This window comes from Rhinopithecus roxellana, chromosome 5 (genome assembly GCF_007565055.1).
Source record: "Rhinopithecus roxellana isolate Shanxi Qingling chromosome 5, ASM756505v1, whole genome shotgun sequence".
Lineage (NCBI taxonomy): Eukaryota > Metazoa > Chordata > Mammalia > Primates > Cercopithecidae > Rhinopithecus > Rhinopithecus roxellana.
Genome location: NC_044553.1, coordinates 61,544,165 through 61,570,260, shown reverse-complemented (window position 1 = coordinate 61,570,260; position 26,096 = coordinate 61,544,165). Strand labels below are relative to the sequence as shown.

General features: G+C 42.5%; 4 gene segments (V, D, J or C); all 4 read left to right on the top strand.

Annotated features, from left to right (window-relative positions):
• The window catches only part of LOC104666025, a 45,595-nt gene extending 20,262 nt beyond the window's left edge, over positions 1-25,333 (top strand). Inside the window, 6 exon segments of the C gene segment in view lie at positions 7,061-7,073; positions 14,637-14,691; positions 20,882-21,160; positions 21,724-21,789; positions 22,160-22,273; positions 23,486-24,530. Of these exon segments, the coding sequence occupies positions 7,061-7,073; positions 14,637-14,691; positions 20,882-21,160; positions 21,724-21,789; positions 22,160-22,272 (526 nt within the window).
• Positions 1-26,096, top strand: part of LOC104674124 — an 840,972-nt gene that overhangs the window by 731,921 nt on the left and 82,955 nt on the right.
• LOC104656245 overlaps positions 1-26,096 on the top strand; it is a 632,938-nt gene that overhangs the window by 558,635 nt on the left and 48,207 nt on the right.
• The window catches only part of LOC104656285, a 576,427-nt gene that overhangs the window by 523,322 nt on the left and 27,009 nt on the right, over positions 1-26,096 (top strand).

The window sequence follows — 26,096 nt, the reverse complement described above, 5'->3', positions numbered from 1 at the left end:
TGTGTTAGAAGTGGGGGTGGGACAGTTCCAGACTTCCACAGTTGTACCAATGAACCCCAATCAGACGATTTTCAAGCTACTTCTCCTTCGGTGGGTGGGCATCAGAGAGAAGCTAAGAGATAGTTTTGACAAAACCCAAAATGTGTCCAGACCCCTCAAATAAGGTAGCCTGACCAGGTTTACTCCATTCGTAGGGCTTAATATGGATCTCAGTTCAAAATCCTGGTCTCTTTTAATTCTTGTCCAGTTGCTAAGTATATTGTTTGTTTGACCCATTAACTCTGCAAGTCATGTTGGTCCATTCTTCTTCTTTACAGTTTTGCAAAAAACCTCAGGTTACAGTTTCAAATATCTGTCACTTAAACAAGTAAGCACTTATTATTTTTAATGGGAGGGCTAACATATTGCCACAAAAATATAGTATGGGTACTGAAGAAAATATACACAGACTCTCAGGTCATCACTGAGCCTTCCCACCATCATCATAGATCCAGCATCTGACTTCCAGAGTACCACCAAGAAGAAATCAGAGGCAGATGACATACAGATCCATGGTCCTTGACTCTAGAGAGTCCAACCAAAATGTGTGGATCCATTTAATCATTTCTACAGAAATGAGAGCCTACTGCTCCAAATGACTTCTAACCACTCACTCATCCATCACTCAAAGCATATGATCCAATTGATCTACTGGTCATTAGCAAAGTAGGTAGGGAGTGGTGAATCAGTGGAGAGAGCTTGGTATTTACTGCTGCTGTTGCAGCTTTGGTAGCACAAACAACACGGAATTAGGACAGGGATTTTCAAAGTATTACCCATGGACCTCTGGGCACCTCAAGATCTTTTCAGGGAGCCCATGAGGTCAGAATTATTTTCACAATTACAGCAAAACATTATTTGCCTTTTTCATTGTGTTGATATTTACACTGATGGTGGAAAAGCAATGGTGGATAAAACTGCTGGTGCCTTAGCATGAATCAAGGCAAAGGGCATCAAATCTGTATTAATAATCATTATATTCTTCACTGCCACAAATTTTCAGGGGGAAAAATGTTAGTTTCACTTAAAAGTGATACTGACTGTGTCACCTTACTAGGGCTGCCATAACGAAATACCACAGACTGGGCGACTTAAACAACAGAAATTTATTTTCTCACAGTTCTACAGGATAGAAGTCCAAGATCAAAGTGCTGGCAGAGTTGGTTTCTTCTAAGGCCTCTCTCCTCCATCTCCAAGCAGATGGCAGGCTTCTCGCTGTGCCCTGAAGAAAGGGTGGTCTTTCCTCTTTGTGTGGGGCACACTGGTGTCTCTTCTCATGGTGTGTCCAAATTTCCTCCTTTTTTTTTTTTTTTTTGAGACTGAGTCTCGCTCTGTCGCCCAGGCTGGAGTGCAGTGGCCGGATCTCAGCTCACTGCAACCTCCACCTCCCGGGTTTACGCCATTCTCCTGCCTCAGCCTCCCGAGTAGCTGGAACTACAGGCGCCCGCCACCTCGTCCGGTTAGTTTTTTGTATTTTTTAGTAGAGACGGGGTTTCACCATGTTAGCCAGGATGGTCTCGATCTCCTGACCTCATGATCCGCCCGTCTGGGCCTCCCAAAGTGCTGGGATTACAGGCTTGAGCCACCGCGCCCGGCCATTTCCTCCTCTTATAAGGACATCAGTCAGACTGAATTAGGGCCAACCTTAATGGCCTCATTTTGACTTAAAACTTCTCAAAAGGCCCTTTCTGCAAATATAGCCACATTCTGAGGTTATGGGATTCAGGGCTTAAACATGAATTTAGGGGGCAAACAATTGAGCCCATAATACTTACAAAGCAGTAACAATTATTAATTGTATTAAATCTCAACTTTTGAGTACATGTCTTTTTAGTATTCTGTGTGACAAAATGGTAAGTACACATAAAGCACTTCTGTTACATTCCAAATTATGATTGTTATCTAAGATCACACTTGTGTGGTTGTCTGAGTTGCAAGTTGAACTAGCTACTTTTTCCAAAAAACAGACATTTTTGCTTGAAAGAACAATTGACAGGCAACTATGGTTATTCAGACTTGTAGATTTGCCAGCCATTTTCTTAAAAACAGATGAACAGAGCCTGTCATATTAAAATAAAAAACTGATCGTTATTGCTAATTATTAAATCTTTTTTTTTTTTTTTTTTTTTTTTTTTTTTTGGACAGAGTCTCACTCTGTCACCCAGGCTGGAGTGCAGTGGTGTGAACTCAGCTCACTGCAACCTCCACTTCCTGGGTTCAAGTGATTCTACTGCCTCAGCCTCTCAAGTAGCTGGGATTATAGCCACGCGCCACCACACCCAGCTAATTTTTGTATTTTTAGTAGAGACGAGGTTTCACCATGTTGGTCAGGCTGGTCTCGAATGCCTGACCTCAAGTGATCTGCCCATCTCAGCTCCCAAAGTGCTGGAATTACAGGTATGTGCCACCATGCCCAACCTGCTAATTATAAAATCTAAACTTCCAGGAAAAATTAGAGTTTTAGGAAATTTATGTTTGCCACTGTGAAGTAGATTGCTCACCAATATTTAAAAATTTTTCCTGATTTAAAGAGACCAGTGATTATGTTAACTACTGTAATATTTTGGTATTGAATAATAAAATGTGTGCTAACAGGTAGAAGCTGCTTAACAGTGAACCAATTTTCTCAAGTGACCAATGGATGCGTTAAGAAGCGTGGCTGAACATTCTATCCACATTTCAGGATAAACCAATGTTTTAATGTAATGGAATATGATAAGTTCACTAACATGGTGTCGGATTTCACATCATAACTAACCTTCAAAGAAACTACCTTTTGTCATGTTATGGTGCAATATAAAGAATACTGTATCCACAATATTTTGAACAGGCTGTTAAAATACTCCTTTGTTTTCATATTACATATCTATGTAAGGCCAGATTTCTCTCATATATTTCAACCAAACCAACATATTGCAATAGGTAGAGTGCATAAGCAGACATGAAAATCCAACTGTCTTCTGATACGCCAGCTCTTCTCTGATAGATATCTGAAGACTATGATCACTGTGATACCTCCCTTCCTTTGGTCTACAGTCTCCCATATGTTTTAGCTATTCCTCCCAGGACATGGTTTGAAGTCTCCTAAACAACCTAGTATCCTTTTTAAAACACGTTGTAGTTTGTCTACAACTCTCAAACCATATGTGTTACTTCCAGGAGCAGGGGGTAGAGATAAATAACACTAGCTCAAAGTTCACAGTCCCAAATATTCTAAGCCTAGAGGATGCCCCGGTTCAATCTCTATTTCATTTCTTGGCTTAATATCCCACAAATTTGCTCCCAAGCATGAGATCACAATCCAGCCAGGACTGAAGAGTACCACAGTCAACCCAGCCTCCAACACTGTCTCTTTCCTCTGAAAATGAGTTTGCCTGGCAAAAAGAACATGACACAGGCTCCTTCCAGGAAGAGTTGAACCTCAGGATTCATCCACCTTGTGCCTGCTCTTCCCCTTTCCTGCAGAAGAGCATCTCACATAATGATTAAAAAAAAACTACACAGAGAAAGAAAGGGCCAGTTGCCCAGACTATCCTATGGCCCCTTCAGGGAAGGGTATCAACTGAGAAGCTGAAACATTCTCAAACCATAAATGCCAGAATGAAAGACCAAAGAAGACATTTGCCTAGTGTACCAAAAAGATCACTGCACTGGGATATAGATACCCAATTTCTTGTATGTTCTTTTGAAATTGGGTGACTTGGTCAAGTTGCGAAATCTCTCTGGATCTTTCTAGACTCTCTCATCTGAAAACTTAGGAGAGTGAATATATGATCTTTGAAACGTCTCCCAGTTGTGGCATTCGAGGATTCCTCTCCAGAGGTGCAATTGATCTTTGATTACCCATATTAGTGGAAGAGAACATGACTTGAATACTCCAGATATGTAGACAATGTGAAACTCATTTCTATACAGCTTTAGAATATATTATATGGTATGGAGTAAATCACAACAAATTAAACTTACCCACCATGTTTAACTCAGGCTAATATTAAAAATCAATGTGTTTTAAGTAGTGGTCCTGTGTACACTAAACAAATGTTAAGGCAGTTTTCCATAAGGCAGCCTGGTGCCAGGCAGTGAGCCAGAGGGGAGTTGGGAAGATCCGGCCATGGCTCTGTCACTTACTAGCTTATCTTCCCTGAACCTGAAATACCTCATCCTTAAAATGGATTCAGAAGGCACTTTCTGAGCACTCACTGGGTCAGGCTCTGTACTGGTACATGGTATACAGGGAAGAACAAAACAGATCACCTCCCTCAAGGGTCTCGACCTAATGAAGAAGAGAGAAAAAGGGTTTTGAGTGAAAAAATAAAGATAATTACTGGATGCCATGAAAATTCTGAAAAGGGTGAGCACTTAACCCAGATCAGTTTGGGGTAGTCATTTAGGAATTCCCAGGGAAGCAAACAACTAAGCTAAGACCCTGAAAATGCAGAGGATTTAAAGAGAGGGGCTAGGGATCAACTGGGGGATAGAAGAAGGAAAGGGCATCTCAAGCAAAGAAATATGAAAGAGCACAGAGCATTCAGGAAGTAAGTAGTTCAACGCAATTGCATTTAAGGGAGCAAGTAAGCTAAGGTCTTGTGTTTTATACTGTTTTGTCCTGAGGATAATAGGAAGCCACCAAAAATGTTATGTATACCATTCCATAATTGCTGGAGACATGGAATTAAAAGCATATGGAGGTGGAATCCTCCCAAGATCCACCATCTGTATTAATCAACTATTTTTGTTGTAATTGTGATCTATAACAAACAACCCCAAAATTTCAATTGCTTACAGTAACAAACATGTATCACTTTTGCTCACTGGTCTGCAGGCTACCTGGACTTGGCTTCAAGATGTGAGTTGGATTTAGGTCTGTTCTATGTGTCTTCATTCTAGAGGTCAGGATGAAGCAGCAATGATTCCCTGGAGAACACTCCTTTCATCTCAAAGGATAGAGGCTAAAGAGTGCTGGTGGAGGCCAGGCACAGTGGCTCATGCCTGTAATCCCAGTACTTTGGGAGGCTGAGGTGGGCAGATCACAAGGTCAGGAGTTCGAAACCAGCCTGACCAACAGGGTGAAACCCCGTCTCTACTAAAAATACAAAAATTAGCCGGGTGTGGTGGCACACATCTGTAATCCCAGTTGCTTAGGAGGCTGAGGCGGGAGAATCGCTTGAACCCGGGAGACAAAGATTGAAGTGAGACGAGATCACACCAGTACATTCCAGCATGAGCAACAGAGCAAGATTCTATCTCAAAAAAAAAAGAGAGAGAGAGAGAGTGCTGGTGGAAACTCATGATGTGACGTGTCTTGAAGCCTTAGCTTAGAACTGGCACACCATCACTTCCACTCATATTCTATGAATCAAAGCATAATGAAGCCCCAGTGTCAATAGAGCCTGTAGTAGGAAGCCCTGCAAAGTCACATGGCAAAGAACCTGGAGGTACACTTCTATTACAGGGAGCAAGTGAAGAGTTGGAAAGCTGCATTCTCATCAGGATTCTCAACTTCTATTTCCTCCACCTAATTCTATTCACATCAGTTTCTGATGGCTGCTTCTTGGGAAAGTCACCAGCACGAGAAGGAGCTCAATGAGTCTTATATGTATGAGTCAGAAGCTTATTGCATCAATCAGTTACCTCTTGAAATGGCTTTCAAAGACTAGTACCTAAGGCCAGCTACACTCAAGAGTCCAAGTGACAGTTCTTTATTCTTATCTGGTTCTCCCCATGAGGACTTTTGCTTTATGCCATCCCATTACATCGTCTGTCACTGAGACCATAACATTTCTTATTTTTCTCTTTTCCTATTTGCTTTTTGTTAATCAACAAAAGAATGTTAGACTTTATGTATAGAAATAACGTTCCTTGGAGTTTATGGGGCAGGCATGCAGCTGTATGTAGGGTGGAAAGTCATCACAAAGGTCATAGGCAAAATAGTCATAATTAAACCAAACCATGGATTTGGATGAGACCTTCGGGGAAAGTGTGAAGATTAACCTTTTTAAATTCCTGCTCCCTGTTGCTAAACAGCAACAACAACAAAATTCATACTCTTCTTTCATGGTTAACGTTTAATAAGGTCACTTTCGACGAGCCTATCATATTGCTTTGTTTTGACAGCACTAGAACAGAGATCAAAGGCGAACAAGGCCAGTGTCTTATGAGCCCTGAGGAGAGGTTTTGAGAAGGCAATGACTGGGTCAAAACTCAGAGGTCAAACAAGATTAAAACTGAAAATCATCCTTTGAATTTGGCCAGAGCTGCTGCCTCTGATTGCACAGGTTGTGCCTTCACAAGAGCACCTCACAGAGAGGAGAAGTGGGGCTAAAATTCAAGGCATGCTCTGCCGCCAGCCAAGGCCTTGATGTGGGGCTGCACTTTCTGGAAAGGGAAGGCCTTTCATAAACCACACAAAAGTGCAATCTGTTTGCCAAGCTTGAACCCAAGGGGCTATCTCTGCATTCACCCAGCACGGCCGCCTTTTCTAAATTGCACAAAGCACCATGTAGACTACTGGCCTGAATTTAGTAACTGGGAGGAGGTTAATGGAGAGGATAAAATTTTAAATTTACATGAAAACCCTTTGTAAACTGTATAACACTATTCAAGTGTAAAGCAGGGTAGGAAAAGGTGATTCAGAAGCTTAGCAGGGGACAGGAGAAATTACAGTGACCACAAGCATTTTCTGCCTAACCCACAGCATGTGAATCTACATGAGATGTTTAAGTACCCGACAAACTCCTCAGTGGGAAACCATCTGAGGGCGGACTGGCCAGAAAGCACAGATGGGAGTGGATGTGATGATTTCTAAAAGTCCATTCTAGTCACAAACCTCAAGGCAGATTTAGCCAGTGGGGCAGAAGAGCCCCAGACAGAAGCACCTGAGCCAGCTTGGCCTGACCTAACCGTCAGGACCCTTTGATCTTGCTGGAGCCTGACTTGGAGAAAACATCTGGTTCTGGGGATTCTCAGGGGCCATATAGTGTGAAACCGAGGGGAAGTTTTTGTAAAGCTCTGTAGCACTGTGACTGGGGGGATACGCACAGTGCTACAAAACCTACAGAGACCTGTACAAAAACTGCAGGGGCGAAAGTACCATTTCCTTGGGATATCCTCAGCCTGGGCCCCATACCTCAGGAGATAGAAACAGAAAGCAGCGTCCCTCCTTGCTTTGCAGCCTGGAAAGGATAGCAGGAAGCTGACTGGACCAGGGAGATGACCATGGTTGCTGACCTCTCACTCACTGCTGTTCTCCCTTGGGTAAAACTGGCATTTCTACATTTTCTTACAGCACACTTGGGAAATACAGAAAGGTGTTTCCTAAAAACTATTCTTGTCTTGTTTTCATGTTGATTCTATTGCAAAAGAGAATTATATGAGCCACCTCATATGGAATTTCTAAATTCAAACCCCTAGAGAGATTTACCCAAGTTGCTTTGTGGTTTGGGAAGATGGATTTGAAGAGAGATTGATTTGTTTGTAGGCAATCACCAGCCACAGTTGCTCGTTCTAAAGCTGACTGCTCTGTAAATCACCCAGTGCTTCATGCCACCCTGTCTCCTCTTGCTGTGCCACATATTATCTGCCTTTAAAGCACCACTGGTGGCTACAAACACCTTAACCCTGCAGTAGTCATGGAGCCAAGACCCACCCCTTTGACGGTGCCAGCTTTCCAACACAGAGGGCTGAGTATGGGTCTAGGAAGTGAGAGCAATGTAAAACCATAGAAAGCAACAGTTCAGAGCACTGCATCAAGTGTACTGTGCTGGAAAGGTCTGCCATAGGAAATATGCTCCTCCATACTCCTCAGACAACAGCCTTCCCAAAGCAAACCTGTCCCTACCTGCAGATGATTACATCATCTATGAACAGCTGGACAAGGAACAAGTGCCATCTTTCATGGAACCGAGCCTTAAAGATCCTCCAGTCCTAAAGCTAATGGGAAGAAGGTAGGTGGGAGCAGCGCTGAGGTTTTTGGAACGTCCTCAAGTGCTGTGACACTGATATACTCATCTTTGGAAAAGGAACCCGTGTGACTGTGGAACCAGGTAAGTAACTCATTTATTTATCTGAAATTTAAAGTTAAGGCATCCTCCATCTAAGGAGGCAGAAATAATCCTGAAATGGGAAATGGGTGAAATAACTGGTGTTGAGGAGGACTCCTGGGAAGAGGTGAAATATGGTTAATCCTTTCCATAGGAGGGGAGCAGAAGGTGTCTGTGAAAAAAGACTTTGGGGCATATGAAAGGACCCATACAGCTCAGAGGAAACAGAGAACTCTGCCCAGTTCATCGAATTCGGGTCAGGCTGTAGAAACCACAGAGTCATTGGCCCAGCTCCCCTGATCAGAGTCAGAATGGACATGGAATGAGGCTGACCTGAGTCCAGATGGTTTTCCCAAGGTGATTGCAAGCGTTCTGACCTCCCTTATGCCAAATACATCCTCCTGGGAGAGCTCAGAACTGAATCCATCTCCTGGGCATGGAGGGTGAGGCGAGAGCAAGTAGTCCCTGGTGTTGTGATATTTCTCTTTAGAAGAGAATAACCTGTTCCAGACATTTGTTTCTAATTGTTTGAGGTGCAAATGAAAACTAGGTTACTAGTGAGAAATATGGGACATTCTAGTTCCCACTGAGACCAGATTCCAACCAGGACAAAGTGAATGTGTAATGCTTCCAACTGAGAAATGCTTTGAAGTCTCCAGCACACAGCCAGGAGAGTTCGCTACCACTCACCAGTGTTCAACGTTTTTGCGAAGAGTATGTGGTACCACTCACTTATTAACAGTTATGCAGGAATCAATGCTAAGGTTGTTGAAGGATCATGCTCAACACAGAAGGCATCTTTGATGTCCTTTCAATGACATTTGAATTCAATAGTGTCTTGCTAAAAAATAAAATAAGACAGTGGTCTCCACCTGGCAGCAGCTTCCAGTTAGATAGTACATATTAATCTTAAGTAAGAAAATGTAACAAACCAATACAAAAACCCATTTCAAAGGTCCTAGGGAAGTGTAGCAATAGGGGTCAGTGGTCCCAAATCAGCCCAACCAGCTGCTAGAAAAGAAACAGCATGCCCTGCCCTGGCTGGGACTTTGGCACTCGGCTTAGGTTTTTCTAGGTAAAAGAAGGCTCTAGAGAGATAGGGTGGTGATGGTGGGCTCTTCTCAGAGACCAACTGGGGACAAGGCAGTTCCAGGCATATGCAGTGAAGGAGGCTGAGGAAGGGGAAGGACAGGCATGAGCATCCCCAGACCTCACACACTACAGGGAGAAAAGGGGCAGGGGCCCTGCCATCAGGGAGAAAGACACCCGAAGCTGTGCTAGCCGAGTCAGTGCAGAGACGTTCAGACTTTTTTTAAAAATCAAAATCTTAGTAAGATTTTGAAATTTTAACTAATTTGGGCCTTTGCCTTTAGACCTCATTATCCTTAAAATTTTCACTAAAATAAGTCTATCCACATTTCCAACAAAGCTAAAGACTGATTATCTTAATTTCCCTTTGTTTGCCAAGTTTTTCCTAATGAATTAAGCTCCTCTGTTTACCCATTTACTTGGTCCATATTTCCCTAACTGTGGAGTGCAGTTCATCGAATTCGGGTCAGGCTGTAGAAATGGTTTCAGATGGAGAGACATTCTTTTTACTTGCATGGATCTATCTTTTAATGGCTATCAGAATAGTACAACTAGGCTATCAAACCCATGTGATTTCAAGTTTCCTTTTAATTATATTTTAAGTTAAAAAATGAGTAAATTTGTTTAAATTATTAAGCAAATTATGACAGATGCATGTGATGAAAAAAGGGGGGGAGGTGTGCTTAATTGAAGTTTGGGAAATGTTGAACTTCGTATTGGTGCACTTCATCAGCCTTTGAAGTGAAAAAATAAGGGGTATCCAGAGGGGGCACGACCTAGAATATCTTTGACTGGCACCTGCTATTTTTAAGCAGCCAACATTGGATTAAAGAGACAGCACTGCAACCCAGGCCCTTTATCTTCTCAGAAGACTTTTGATGCCTTTTGTTCCTTGGGAGCTTCTTTCAAGTTCTTACTTATAGAGCTCCTGGGTAGCACAAAACTAACAGAATAGGTCTATACAAACCCACAGTTGTAGATCCCACACTTTAGTCATCTGGATAGAGTAAACCTGGAGAGGCCACTTAGCTTCATAAAACAGAACAGAGAATGGGACAAAACAGCATGGGATAAAGTAATGTAAACGTGTACTTCTACGGTAACCACAGCAGCAACGGGGAAAGGGGACATGGTCGTTGGGAACATCTGCATGGCAGTGGGCCATGTGAGGGACTTTGAATGCAATCTATTATTTTATGTCATAATTATGTAACTACCACTCTTTGAGTGCCTACCATTTATTAGGCCACAGCACTAAGTCCTTTAATGAATGTGATTTCACTCAGTCCTCACAACGATCATGTGGAATTGAGGTACCATGACTTGCCTTTAGTGGATCAGGAAACAATCTCAAAGGGGTTCCTCAAGATCACACAGCTTAGTAAAGTCATCATTTGAAGCACCTGCTTGATGCCAGAATCTGTGCTCTTAAGAACTCTGCTCTTCCATCAGGACTACAGCTAGACTAGGGCATGTGTGGAGGTTTCTCCTGGCTGGCCCAGCCTCTGTCTCAGGCCTCTAATGAGCTCCTTTTCAAGCTGAATCAGAAACAACAGTTATGCCACTTCCCTTCCAGTGCCATCCCCATCACTTCTCTCACCAAGGAAGAACTTCTGAACCCTCGCCAAAACCAGTTACCCAAAACAGTATTCCCCTTCCCCAGGAGGAGTCAGGTGAGGCCCATCTCTCACATTATACCCCTGAAGACCCAGGGTCCCTAAATACAGAAGGTCCAGACGATGATCAGAGCATCACCCTTTCCCTCAAGAAAAGGAGTTCACATAATTCTGGCCTCATCAAGATGTCTCCCAGATTCCAAGAGATGACCTTCCCATTCCTCCGGACCCACTAGCCCTTGTTCTGGCATCTGGCATTCCCTGTCACTCCCAGTGAGCATCTCCCAGAACAGAGCCTTTGCACCTGCAAATCCTTCCACCTGGGGCCATTTTCTCCCAGGGACTCACACAGTTTTCTCCCTCCCCTCCTCCAGGTCTCCACTCAAATGTCATTTCCGGTGAATCCTTTCCCTACCACCTCATGTCACTCTGAAGACCCCTTTCCCTGCTTTATTTAGAGCCCTCATGTCTACTTGAAACTTTGTATGCTCGTTTGCTGTCTGTTTCCCTTGCTCTGTGAGAGAAAGGACTTTGAGTTGTTTCTTACTGCATCTACGAATACACTGAAAGCACTAAGTAAACATTTGTTGAATGAGTGAATGAATAAATAAAGGAATGAATGAATCAGAGAAAAAGTCAGCTGTGGTGTAAAGCTAAAGAAAAGAAAAATGAAAGGAAGCTGATAACCTACAGAGCCAAGCCCAAGTCCTGGCTCTGCAGTCCATCACAGGTCACTGCCACTATGTGCCAGGCACTATTCTAGGTGCCAGGGAATCCACATGAACAAAGCAGGCATGAATTTCTGCCATATTGGAGCTTATTTTCTAATGGCAAAAGACAGATGGTAAACTAAATAAATAAATAAAATATACAGTATGTTAGGGTGGTAATAAGCCCTGAGAGGAAAAATAAAGCCAGGAAGGAGAATAAAGAGGACTAGTGAGAGGGCCAGCGTGCAGTTTTAAACAGAAGAGTCACAGAAGGTCTCACTGGAAAGGGCAAGTTGAGCAGAGACCCGAGGAAGTGGTAAAGTGAGCCACGCAGACCTCTGGAGGAAGAGCACTTACAGGCAGAGGGGACACAGTGCTGCCTGGGGTGTGTGACTGGAGGAGGGGAGGGAGTGATGGGGAGAGAATGTGAAAATGAAGTCAGATTGGTGATGGGTTGGGGATAGGGTGGCTTATAGGCCACTGTAAGGACTTCTGCTTTTGAATTCTAAAGGGAAGATTGGAGAGTGGAATGGAAGTCACATGTAACCTAGAGAAAAGATCTAGAGAGACAGAAATGTGAATACCAGTCTTTACCCATGGCCCTAAGAAGTGGTCGCCCTCTTCATATCACATAACACCAAAAAAATAGCTTCTGTTCTTTTTCAGCAACCTGTCCCAACAACCCTTCCTGCTTGGGAGCTCTGTTCTTAGTGCAATTACATTCCCCAAGCTTCAAGTAAAATGTATCTTCTCTGAGTTTAGCCCTAATAAACATTCTAATAATTACACCGAGGCTCTCTGCTTCACAGATGCTGTATCTAATCTTATAACCTATAATACAGAAGATGTTATCCTCACTTCATAGAGAAGCCAGATAAAGCTCAGTGAGTTTAAGGAATTTGGCCAAGATTACACACTTGGAAAGGGACAGAGTCAAAACTAGGTTTGGGATCTTCTGACATCTTTCTACTTCTACAACAACTAGGAACCACCCTTCATGTTAGCGATCCTCCACCTATGATCTACAGTCTTTTAAGGATGGTAAACTGATCTGAAAAATCCATATTCCCTCCTTGGTTTTTGTAGGTGACATACAGGCAATCTCATAGATTCTGATGTTCACATATGACAGAAATTAATTTGACTGTCACTTCTAAGTGTGAGTGTGTCATTGAAGCTTGCTAAAATTTTGTATGCATGAATGTGTTATTAAAATGGATGGAAAAACTTAATTCTATGTTGTACTAAGCAGTCTGGCTGCTGCACAATACTTGGCAATGATGCAAAACTCTCAGATATGAAATAAATTTTCCCTAAAAGGTTGGAATGCATGGTATATATAACCTGCTAGGTCCCTGCCCCACCTAAGTGTAGCCCAAAGGTGGAGAACCACTACTCTATGACCAAGGTTCCACTCTTCTTTCCTCCTGATCAAACCAAAAAACATCTTTCCAGTCTATATTCATTCTCTCTTATTTGAGCACAAATTCTGTCAGATTGTAATATGGGCAAAACTTGGATTTCTATTTGACACTAGAGTCACCTCTTGTTCCATCCTGAAGGACAACCTGTAAGACTGAGGAGAAGAGGCTAGGCCAGATAGGACAGAAAGTAGCTTGCGATGAATATCACATGACTTGGCAACTGGGGCTAGGGCTCCCGTAAAGAGAAAAGCAAGGTAGTTTTTGGATTAGGTATGTCAGCTGTGCCAGACCACTGATCTTTGGCAAAGGAACCTATCTGGAGGTAGAAAGACATAAGCAACCTACTTTTCCTTCTTATGACCACTATGTTTGGCAATTATATTTTTTAAATATTTATCTAAGTCACCAGGTTGGGAAGCAGTGCTCCAGTAGGTAATATATCATGGGATGGCTTGAGGAACAGGAACTGAGTTTCTGATAAAATCCAAGATGGCATCTGTGCTTCAGTGAGCCGTCTTGATCCATTGTCCTTCCTAGAGTGTTTCTCTTCCCTCTACCTGACTCTAGAAAGTTAGCCTCCTCAACATCCATGCATCCACCATGTACAGATCTAGGCCACAACTGTGGTCAGACCCACACGACAGCACTTCTCGGTGGTGGACACAAGGTAAAATGAGGAGCATGCTGAACCAGTAAATCAGAGACCAAGTTCCAACCCGTCCAATGCATTAACTGACAGTGCATTATCTGACAAACTCTGTGATTTAACTGCACTGAACTATAGTTTCCTTATAGTTAGATGAAGGATTTCCAAGTTGTCTTCCAGCCCTTGCCCACTATGATCCCGATTATCCCCAGACCAATTCTTATGAACAATTGGGAGGAAAAGCAAGGAAACCCAGTGGTGTGACTGTCCTACCCAGTAGGAATTCTGTGATTTAATGGGGAAAAAAAAGCACTGGAAAGGGAGTGAAAACTCTCCCTATGAATCCCTTAATTAGCCCTGGTGTGATCACAGAGGTTTGGAAAAATGATGCCTTGGGGCTCCTTTCAGTCTTATCATCTATTACTCTGATTCAGGGGCTGGAAACTGGAAACTAAGTGAAGCTCGCCCAACTCAGCCACTCGCTTAGCCACCTTTACAGTGACTTTGTCTGTAAGATGGATCTAAAAATATCACCTCCTAGGGTTTTATTTCAGTAACTTTGTTGAAGTAGTATAAACACCAGCTGTTTAAGTAGAAAAGTATTTATACAAATGATAGTCATCTGTGATTATTATAATCCTTTGGATAAACCCCAAGTCTTTTGCATCAATGGCTCTTGCTCCAACCATTGTGTCTTTCCACCTCTTACTGAGGCACAATCCTGTTGTGATTGATTTAGTTGAGGCTTCTAGTTATGGTTCTACCTACAATGGCCATTTGGCAATTCTCTGCAAAATCTGTGAAAATGTTATCCTGAAGCAAGATCTGAGAGTAAGAGATGACAGGTTGAGGAGATAGTAGCAGAAACTAAGGAATTGCTTAAGTGTCAAAACTCAGAAGATAGCAGACATCAAAAACGCTGCCAAAATATAATGCTCAGATCTCAGAAACCCTTACAAAGCTCTATCTCCAGCTACACCCTTTCTGCTCCACCCACCCACTTCCAAACAGATGAATTAGACTGACAGGGAGCAAATAGGTAGCAGGTTTTTTGTAATGATGCCTGCAGTAGTGCTTTCACAGCACAACTCTTCTTTGGAAAGGGAACTCAACTCATCGTGGAACCAGGTAAGTTATGCATTTTACTACAGCTCAGTGTGTATATTCCTTTAGAGTTGTTGTAGCATAGTACTGAATGAGTGGGGCTTCCTAGGAAGTGAAGAGTTCTAAATTAGAAACCCATTATTTGTTGCAAACAGTAGGGGTAAAATTTGGGAGCAAATGCATTAGATTTCTCTCAAGAAAATATTCTGTATATGCTTGGAAATTCCATTCTGAGGCTTGGTATTGATAAGTTTTTTACAATTACTGAAAAAAAAACCCTAGGTCAGGCTTCTAGTTTTGGGCTCCCTGGAACCAGGAAAAAGGCAAGCTGTGGTTGAGGAGGGTCTCTCCAGTATTTATGAGGGATAAAAGTCATGGTCACAGTGTAGGAAGAGGGAAGGTTAGAAAGAAAAAATGTATTATGAAAGAAGGAGTTTTAAAAAGAGAATCTCTCTCTCTCTCTCTCTCTCTCTCTCTCTCTCTCTCTCTGATGATAAGAAGCCAACCTTGCCTTTGTCACTTTTTTCTGAGAACCTGCATTAAACCAACATAACTGGCTCAGATTAAATGATTCTCAGGGTCCCATCCTGGCCTGAGTCTGCTGAGAGCCGTTATCTGCCCACCTCTCCTGTTAGCCCTGAAACTGGGGACTCTGCACAATGGCTCAAGATCCTGCATCCAATGTAGAAACACAGCTACCAACTCCAGGACAATAGAAAATTTGTGGTCCCCTACTGGAGACATTGTCTACTGGTAGCCTGCTCCAGTGTTTGGAAATCCAGGGACTATATTCTGGTAGTTTGGGTAGCTGCCAACAGTCAATCACTGAGACCAGTTCAGAGAATAGCCTTCAGACACCTTCCAAAGTGCCAAGTCCATTGGGAGAGCCATTACCTCTTGCATGACTAGGTATTGATTTTGTTTATTCAGAGGAAATAAATAAGTAGGGAATGGTTCATGAATGTGGCTAGGCTATCTGACAAAAAGTCCAAAAAGTGACTGGTACTATCAACATGGTCTCTGCCTCTCAGAGAATACTATAAACTTATAGGGCTTCTCCACTGCCTATTGCTTCCAGGGAGAAGAAGAAATTTCTACTTCTAGTAGAAATTGGTGAGTTTTCTTATCTTTGAGGGGAGAGAGACTACAGCACTGAAAAGGAGGGAAACAGAATCACGTTGTAGCTGATTTCAGTCTGATTGATGGTTAGCAAACTGCATCTGAGCAAAAAATATTGTGTTTCCTTTTCCCCTAAAATCATTTCCACTTGAAATTTGAAATTATCTGTAGTGTTAGAATCAAATCTTTGAGGCTGTGCCTTTGGGAGTCTTAGGGAAGAAGGAAATTGATGAAACTGATGCTTAGCCCCTCTGCCAGGATGCTGACCATGCTCCCCAATGACACTCCATTAGCTTCTCTGGTTTTCTTCTCCTGCAGTGATGAAATGTAATATGATGATGTGAAGCTCAGGTAGGGGATGTGAAAATGTTCAAATCAAGCCCCAAGTCCTTAAAGTTTTGACAGTGAATAATGGCCCTACACAACTGTCATGCTCTTTTGCCTGGCTCTAGCCCAAAGATCTTGATTTTTGGTGATGAGGCAGAGTAATTCACATGGTCTTTAAGTTACATTTCACATGATGACTATATGCTCCTGAAGCTTATATCTGTATCCAGATTCAGGAGAAATTATAAAACAAAAATACGCAACTCAAAGCAAGCACTGGCTTCTCTGACCTGCATCCATGACACACAGTACCAGTGGGCTCCCCCAGCAGTGACCAATTTCTTGTTCAACCCTCAGGTCCTTAGAAAGCCTTTAACCAAGCTCAGGGAATTAGAAAGCAGGTTCATTATTATTGTGAGACTCAGTCTGAGTGATGGGGGAAATTAGGTTTCTAATCAAAATTCTGTACTTGTGACCCAAGAGAATGGAACCAGAGTATAACAATGGAACCTGTTTCTATAACTCTCCTCTCCTCAACCTAACATTTGTTGTGAGAAAGGTCAGGTTGAGTGCTCCATCCCTACCCTCAAGCTATTATGTTCTTCTTGGATGCCCTTCTCAATAAACTGGGAGTCAAATTTGCCATCATGAAGGCAGCTATTGCTCACCTGCCACCTTCTTCTCTTGCTCTGTCTCAGCCCTGCCCTGGTATCTCTTGGATGGGGATTTCACCCTCACATCTCTATCCAGCAGTTCAACTATTATTAGCTTCAAAGGGAACTGAGACTCTGTGTACTCAGCCCCGTGGTCTCATCAAAAGCAGCTTTGTAGTTCTCTGAGCTGTGGGGTCTCTAGGCTGAGACCTGAAGCTGGGGGGGCAGGGCACAGATGTTACAGCCCAGGCCCCAGGGCCAGCTCTAGGCTAGTTACCTGTGAGGCACTGTCATAATGTGCTCCTGGGACACCCGACAGATGTTTTTTGGAACTGGCACCAAACTCTTCGTGGAGCCCCGTGAGTTGATCTTTTTCCTATATTTCTAGGGATAATTTGAGTCCTGGCACTGGGGCTGTAATCCAGTTTGCATTATAAATTATAACTAGTAAATGAAATTATAACAAGGAGACAGAGTATTACAGATGTGAAGTAAGCCAGAGTGAACACACTAGACTGAGTCACTTACGTAACTCTGTAACTCCTTTTATTTTAATATATGTATATAGTGTATATTAAAACAATACCCCCCATTTACTTCTGAAATCTTCAGAGCAGCTCAAAAAAACACAAAGAAATCTAGAAGAACTACACTAAGAGTTGGAGCATTCAGGTGCAGGGGAGACCGTGGGAGGGATACTTGGGCCACAGTTCCTCAGGAAGCTGCTTCATCTCTGCACATCCCTTTGGCTAAACTAACTAGTACGCATGCCTCCTTGCAAACTGAAAACAAATGTCCTGCAGATTGGAAGATTCTGGAGAAAGGTAGTTAGCACGGTCAGAGTAATTCAGTAGAACAAACTTTTATTTCAGGGTTTAAGTTAAGTCCCATATTGGCAGAAAGTCTGGAAATTCTGAGCGACATTTATTGCAGACGTTGCCATTCTTACGGGATCAGTAGGACTCTATGTGAATCTAAAACATAGGTGACTTCTAAGTTTATAAATTAAGAAAGACTGTTCAGGAATGGTATACACTTTTTTGGTATTGTTTACCAGCACATAACTTAGCAATATACTGGTGTTCATAAAAAGAGAAAGTCTGACAATAAAGCAATTTTCCAAAGAAGTAGCACTTGAAGCACATGTTGCAATGTAATTATATTTGTGGACCAAGAAAAAAAGACTACAAGTTCTTCAAAGATAAACAATTAAATCTTTAATCTAAATTTTGGACTACAGTTTCACACAGCTTCATGTTTGGGTTTAAGTCAAATACAAAATAGACTAGGATGCATATGGCAACTATATTGAGTGCATTCCAGTTTTTAAAAAGGTTTAATTCAGTCAGACATCTGTTTCTTTGGTTACCAAGATGCCAAAGAATGGATTCAATAAGACACTTTTCTTTCAAACAATCGCTTTGAAAATATAAACATTAATGTAGAAAGAGAGATTCAGAAAAATGTTTTATCGAATCAATGCATTATGCTCTATCTGAAATGCTGACTAATAGATTCAGAGCACAATATCATAAGTGCATGACCTTCTTCAGACATGTCTTTTCAATTATATTGTATTATTCAAATTACTCAAACCCAATCTCCCCAACCAAAGTGACGATTCGACAACTGCCTGATGTATCTAGATTTTAAAATTCTAGGAAGCCTTAATTATCCAACTAAATCAGACTAGGATTAAGGGATACTCTTAAATAAAAAAGGAAATAGGGTGTTTATTTTATGGACAAGTTTCTTTTGTAACTTGTAACTCCCTTGAAAGTCAGCCAGAGTATGTCTCAAACCAAAGTCAAAACAGTGAGCAAGAAGTGTCGCACTTATGAAGGGAGGTGAGTGAGCAATGCGTGTGGTTTCCAACCGTTAATGCTACAGTTATCAGTTTCTGTTATCAGTGGCTTCAGCTATGCAAGGAAACCAAACGGGAAGTTTTCTCAAGCAGGTTGAAAGCAGGTTCCAAGAAAGCCCTTTAAAAAATTTCTAATCCTCTCAATTGTCTAGAACCAAAGCCAAAAACATAAGGAACCAGATTCTTAGAAATGAGTTTCCTGCCCTGAGTGACTGAAACAGAATCAGTCTTTTAGCTGAGCTTCTCAGCAGAGGAAATGGGGAGAATGATGAGGTAGTGATGAGGGGGTTTCTCTGAATAGTTGATTTTCTAGGAAAACCTTGATCAACTTTGGTCCATTTACAAAGCCATGATCAGCACGAACTTCCTGACTAGCAATCGCTCCCGCTCAACCAGATATAACCAGTTGATATGGCAGTAGCTCTACTGCCATGAACCTCATAGCTGAAACCTAAATTCAGATTCAGGATAAAGCATTAGAAAATTAATTATTTTCATACAAAACATTAGCCTGTGGTGGTGTGCACCTGTGGTCCCAGCTACTCGGGAAACTGAGGCTGAAGGAGAGTATAAGCCAGGAGGTGGAGGTTGCAATGAGATGATATGGGGCCACTTCACTCCAGCCTGGGTGACAGAGAAAGATCCTGTCTCCAAAAAAAAAAGGGAAAAAAATTACTTATTTTCCATTTACACATTCATTACCAACTTTTTGTTCAGCAATACCTAATGTCTTGATTATAGACCATAGTAGATAAAAATACACTAGAATTCAACATATTTTTCATTTGATATCAAGAAGCCAAATTCACCTAAGTTTCAAATACTAAGGGCCAAATTTACAGGAGCAATTAATATTGAAAGTCAGCATTAAATTTAGAGTTGAAAATATATCTAGATCATCATTCACAGGTTAGTTGTCTCTCTTGGTTTCAGGTATTAGCAGGGCTCTTTCTTTAACAGTTATTTGAAGATAGCCTAAGAATCTAAGTCTCCATGGACATAACATTTATCACAATTCAAAAACTTCAGTGAGGCACTGTGTGAAAGAATCATCACTACCTCTCTCAAAGTTTCAAGACTTGTGGTCTTAAGGAAAGAAAAGGATGCATTTACAGGGTGGTAGTCCAAAGTGAGGCACAAAAAAAGAGAAGGCCAGGAGGGAACCCAATCCTGGGACCAACATTCCACAGTTCCTCTTAGATTAAAGCAAGAATGAATGGGCTTAAATTGGTTTTATTTCTTTAAGGACTTCCTGAAAATGGTCATTGCTATCCTCTGATTAAAGACTCAAAGGAAACTGTACAGTAGTCAGTCCCCTATAGAAGAACGAGTATTCATCTAGAGGCAGAAACATATACCACCTACCTTCAGCAGATCCCTTTCCAGCAGATCCAGAAGGGATGGCACCCTTCCATGACCCCAACACTGCCATCCTCAGAGCCTCTGAGCTAGTTATGCAGTCCTTCTCAGACTCTTGATTCTTTAAGTGACAGAATGCAGAGCATGAGCACCTGTCCTGATCTACCATCCAAGTGCCCATGCATTTACAAAAAACCAACTGGTGCAGACAGATATTCAGCCTGACCTAGATTGTCCAGAGGATTGATTAATAAAACACAGATAATCGGCCAGATGCGGTAGTTCCGCCTGTAATCCCAGCACTTTGGGAGGCCGAGGCGGGCAGATCACCTGAGGTCCGGAGTTCAAGATCAACCTGACCAATATGGAGAAACCCCCGTCTCTACTAAAAATACAAAAAATTAGCTGGGCATGGTGGTGCATGCCTGTAATCCCAGCTACTCGGGAGGCTGAGGCAGGAGAATCGCTTGAACCTGGGAGGTGGAGGTTGCAGTGAGCCCAGATAATGCCATTGCACTCCAGCCTGGACAACAAGAGTAAAACTCCATCTCAAAAAAAAAAAAAAAAAAAAAAAAAAGAAAAAGAAAAAGAAAAAATCCACAGATAATTGAAACCCAGATGATCCAGAAACTTCTTTGTAGTTGTTATTTTCCATCTGTGCTTCCAGCCCTATCTCCTAGCAGCTCCTAACTAGAAGTCAAACTCACTGCCTTTCATTTCTGCTCCCCTTGCCTGTCCTTTAACAGAGGTGCTAAGGCCCAGGTCACTAACAGGATGCATGGAGGTCTGAATTGTAGTGTTTGGCTCCAGGGTAATCGAGGTAATCACCACTGTTTAACCCCCACAAAGTTGTGAATAATCACCTCACCTAATAAGTTGATTATATTTGCAGAAAGGCAACCTCATACCAAACCATCCGTTTTCGTCATGAAAAATGGAACAAATGTCGCTTGTCTGGTGAAGGACTTCTACCCCAAGGATATAAGAATAAATCTCGAGTCATCCAAGAAGATAATAGAGTTTGATCCTGCTATTGTTGTCTCTCCCAGTGGGAAGTACAATGCTGTCAAGCTTGGTCAGTATGCAGATTCAAATTCAGTGACATGTTCAGTTCAACACAACAAGGAATTTGTGTACTCCACTGACTTTGAAGTGAAGACAAATTCTACAGGTAGGCCATTTCTGGCTTCAAGGGGCTGGAGATTATGGGGAACAAGAATTGGGTGAAAGGGAAGTTAGAGATGTAACTGTCGACAAATCATTCTCAATATAGCATCATGCTGGAAATAAGACTTAGGCCCAACTGTAGCCTGCCATTGGCAGGGGAGGGAAATGCTTGGCATCCCTAAGATGGAATCTAAAATAAAGCCCATCTTATTTCATCCTCATCTCTCCTCTTTACCAACCACTGTCCCCTTCATACTAGACCCTGGGACTGAAAGTCCACGTGCAGTCTAACCCAGTGCTAAATTCCAACAGAGGGCAATGTGGCCTATCATGGGGCTAAGAATCCTAGTTCTTCCCACATATTGGTGTGCCTGGATGTTGACCTCATAGTACAATGAAAAAGGCTGGAATGGGAAGCATGTTGTATAATTAGCTATGTGACCTTAACCAAGTCACATCCTCTGGTCCTCAGTTCACTCACTCAAAGTCTCCTCCAGTTTTAAAACCCTACAATCCTGTGAGCCTCTTCATTCCCAATGTAACCCTGACCACTGCTGTTTGTTCCAGATCACCTAAAACCAACGGAAACTGAAAACACAAAGCAACCTTCAAAGAGCTGCCATGAACCCAAAGGTTAGTTCAAATCAAAGGGCCAACTTCAGAATCAAGGGTTAGAGCACACTCTGTAGTTGTCCACCGGGGCCAAAAAGTATCAGATTTCAAAGGAAAACACAAACCATGCTGAGCCCAGTTGGTTCTGCGGAGCCTCTGACTCTCCCAACAGAGCTTGCCTGGCTGTCGGCATGGGTTTCCCAAGCTTGCCTGGCTGGGTGTCAGCAGCAGCCTAAGGTCTCTGAGGGCTATCTGGCACCATGCTGGGCTTGCAGGCCAGAAAGAATTAGGCAGACTTGGGGTAGGCTGATATCAGTGTTGCAGGCCCAATTTCTGGAAGGGAATTTAATCTCTCCCTGAAGCCACCCTCTTCACTCTTGTTCAACCATAGTTCATGCCGAGAAGGTGAACATGATGTCTCTCACAGTGCTGGGACTACGAATGCTGTTTGCAAAGAGTGTTGCCATCAATTTTCTCTTGACCGCCAAGTTACTTTTCTTGTAAGGTAAGAATTAGCCGCTTCTTATTCCTGTCTCTACCCACACTGTCCTGTACATGGGGAAAGGGGATTTAGAAATGGTAAGAAACCAAGAAGCATTGGAAAAGGAAAATAGAGACATATTTAGAATGAATAAGGTAGGCTATCTCAGCTACTCAGCAAAACAGCACCCCATCTCCTGTTATCCTTTTATTTTAAGTCAGACTGAAACCCATTAGGTAGTATAATGTACTGTTTTTCTAATATACCAGACAATAACCCTCACCTTCACCCCAGGGAGAAAACAGAAGATAAATAAAGAGAATTCATCTTCTTTAACGGCTATTTTGTTCATTGACCAAGAGGCCATGGGTTATTTGCAAGGCCACAAGTAAAGCTTTGCCTGAAGAATATCCTCCAGAGGAAGCAGAACCTATCTTTGTCCTGATAAAGGGAATGCCAGCTCACACTCCTCAATCATAGGACCAGCCTGTCTATGGGTGGATCAGCCTGTCTTTGGGATGAACCTACACACAGCATTAGTAGTGAACAGCTCACTATTACCTACTCAGGATGCATACACAATTAGGTCTGAGATGTCAATTATTTGCCTGTTACTTGCATTCCATTCTCAGATAGTCTCGTACACGAAATTGAAACCAGGGCCTGGGTTTGCGTGTGAGGCTCCTCCCCGTCACTCCTTCTGCAATACTCACAAATGTTCATCAACCCCAGCTCCTGTTCTAAGAACAACCCTAGACTTAGAGCACTTGACTGACCTGACCCAGACAGTAAACACACCCAGTCATCTCCAAATGGGTGTCCAGCTCACCTGTAATTTTACTAACAGTCCCAGGGACACAGGTAGTGTGGCTGGATAAAAAGAGTGCTACGCTGAGTCAGAAGATCTGAGTTTTATCTTGATTTTGACATTAACTTACATGTTACCTTAGCCAAGTTGCTTCATCTCTCTGGGCCTGGGTTTTTGCATCTGTAAAACAAATAAGTTAAAAAATAATAATAACCAAAGGAGAACAAAAGAGTTTCATGACTTATGCCAATACTGATAGCTGAACTAGCTAAGCCATTGCCATGTGTAGATGGAAAATGAGCCACAATAGATTAGTGATGTCTGCAATGGCATAGCATAGCAAGTACTGGCCACCACCAGACTACGTGACCCCTACGATTCCTTCTAGCACTGGCAGTCTATTCTATAACAACTTTCTTCACTTGCAGGCTGACTGGCATGAGGAAGCTACACTCCTGAAGAAACCAAAGGCTTACAAAAATGCATCTCCTTGGCTTCTGACTTCTTGATGATTCAAGTTGACCTGTCATAGCCTTGTTAAAATGGTTGCTAGCCCAACCAATTTTTCTTCGAAGACAACAAACCCAGCTCATCCTCCAGCTTGGTGAGAAGACAAAAGTCCTGGGGAAGGGGGGTTTATGTCCTAACTGCTTTATATGCTGTTTTTATAGGGTTAGAAGGATATAAAAAGATATAGGACACGTTTTTTTACTCCTACAACTGATACACTTTGAAAATGATGTTTTGTTCTTTTTGACTTTCTTTACCTTTTGAAGTAGAAAGTGAGAACCAAAAGGTTCACAGCTTCTTCCTCATGAGGAAAATAGGTCCTGGGAGAAGAAGAGCAGGTGCCCTTTTATCTAAACATGGAAGACTCTGCTCAACTGAGCACTAGATTTGCTACAAACCAGCATCATCTTCTTCCTACTGTCCTCACAGCTTGTCCCATTCTCTATGTTCACTTCAGGAGCCTCACTAGAGATTCTGCATGGCATGGAGGGGGGCAAAGTTTTAGCACTTTCTGCATCTCCTAGTACTTTACAAATGAGATTACATTTGAATTCGCTAATACTTTATGAGCAGGCAATAGGGTTTCCAAAATCTCATCTAAATACTCTCCAGACTATTAGCAAAAATCAGAGTAAAATACAGAGGAAAGGCACTGCTTTCTATTAATTGATTTAACATGCATAAATTAGCTCGCTCTGAGTTCCAGGCACTGTACTGAGAGTACAAAGAAAACATAAGTCTGCTTTCAAGCAACTCTCTGTGAAAGTGTTTTTGAAGGGAGGAACAGAAATGAGACCCCTATCTTTCTCTACAAAAACAACATTTTTACTGTCTTTTGCCTGCCAATCTGTGATTGAAACCATTGCACACTGATTCTCTGGCCTGGTACTTTGGTATTGATGGTTTTCTGCCTTTCTTCTCAGCCCCTGCCTCTGTTGCATTTATTAAACTGCATTGTGTGCACCTTGCCTCTGGCTTTACTCTTTGCAGATCACCACAGGGGGAAAGGCAGCGCTGTGAGCTCACTATTAGTCAGCCAAAAGCCAAACCGAACTTACGCATCGCACCACAGTTTCCTGAGCCCCAAGCCTACAGAGGCCCTGCCTTGGAGACCCAGCCACGGGTTTCCTGCTGCGTCTGCTGATGCCGCTGTTACAGCAAGAACAACAGCAGCACCTGCAGTGTGGCCAATGACCTCTCCTACTCCCACCTCAGGAAGGCCACAGCTTTTTCCAGGAGCAGGGCTCAGGGCCCTGGCAACCCATTATTGTGGTTCCTCAGCAACTATGTGGAGTGTCAAGTGGGGGTTTATGAGGTAACAAGTGAAAGAGTGACTGTCACCAACAACTCCCCTTGCCATGACCGACTGCAAACTCCCCATCATGTGTACTACACCTTGTATGTGTAAAGAATGCTGATTTCCAAAACATTTCACAAGTTACCTTGTGTAATATTAGGGTGTTTCTTCTGAAGTTATTAGGGAAAAAAAGATCATATTCTCATTTTTCAGATTAAAAAAATGCCCTCTCCTCAAAAAAGTATGTACCTTGTCCAGAGTCATTCAGTGAGGCAGGGATATTGCTGGGAGTAGAACAAAGGTCTCAAGATTTTCAGTACGAAGTTCCTACTGTAAGAGCACATTGCATCCCCAAATAAGGACAAGATGTCAATGTGAGTATCAGCTAGAATGAACTTCAGGATTGTCCCATATTCAGCATATAAATGAGCCACCCTCTAGCCCACTATGCCAGGAAAAAAAAACAAAAAAAAACAAACAAACAAACAAAAAAACCTGGCATATCACAGGACCATGAATTTCTCAAACCAAAAGGAGCCTCCAGAGAAGATTTAAAGCAAGAGCCAGGAGGAATTACGGCTGCCTTCTGATCTGGGGCCATGATATATGAACTGTGAGATGGACATGCAACACACTCAGCAGGCATTAGAACAGAAGCCCCAGAAAGCCAAGCCATATGCCCAAGGCCTTTGGCTCCCTCATTCCCTGTTCTTTCCATTGCCCAATATAGTGGCTACTCTTGTCCAGCGTTTCTGAAGAGTACATAAACTGCTGCCCAAACCACTCACTGATAGAGCCACCTAGAGTGCAGTTGCAGGAGAGAGTCCTGGAAGTGTAACGCTGCATTTCTGGGCCCGTCATTAGCCAGATATACGACTTTGAGAATGTCCACCACATCTCTGGACTGCAGTGTAGTTTCTATAAAATAATGTGTAAGACCTCTTCCATTTCTAAGATTACATCTAATAACTCTAATAGTCCTGTTAAGGCAGATAATTCAAGAGAAGAGGAAGGAGGGACTGATTCCCAGGGACTGAGAGTGTGTATCTATCTCAACATCACATAGTCAGTTTGCCCCAGAGGAAATTTTCTCTGCTGGAGACGCCACTGAGCTCCAAACTCAGGGACTTGGCAGCTGGAATTCTGGAAGTCACAACTTTCCAGGAGAGCCTCAGTGCTCTTCAGTGGAAAAAAAAAAAGAAAATGTTCTCCAAATAAAATAAGTAAAATAG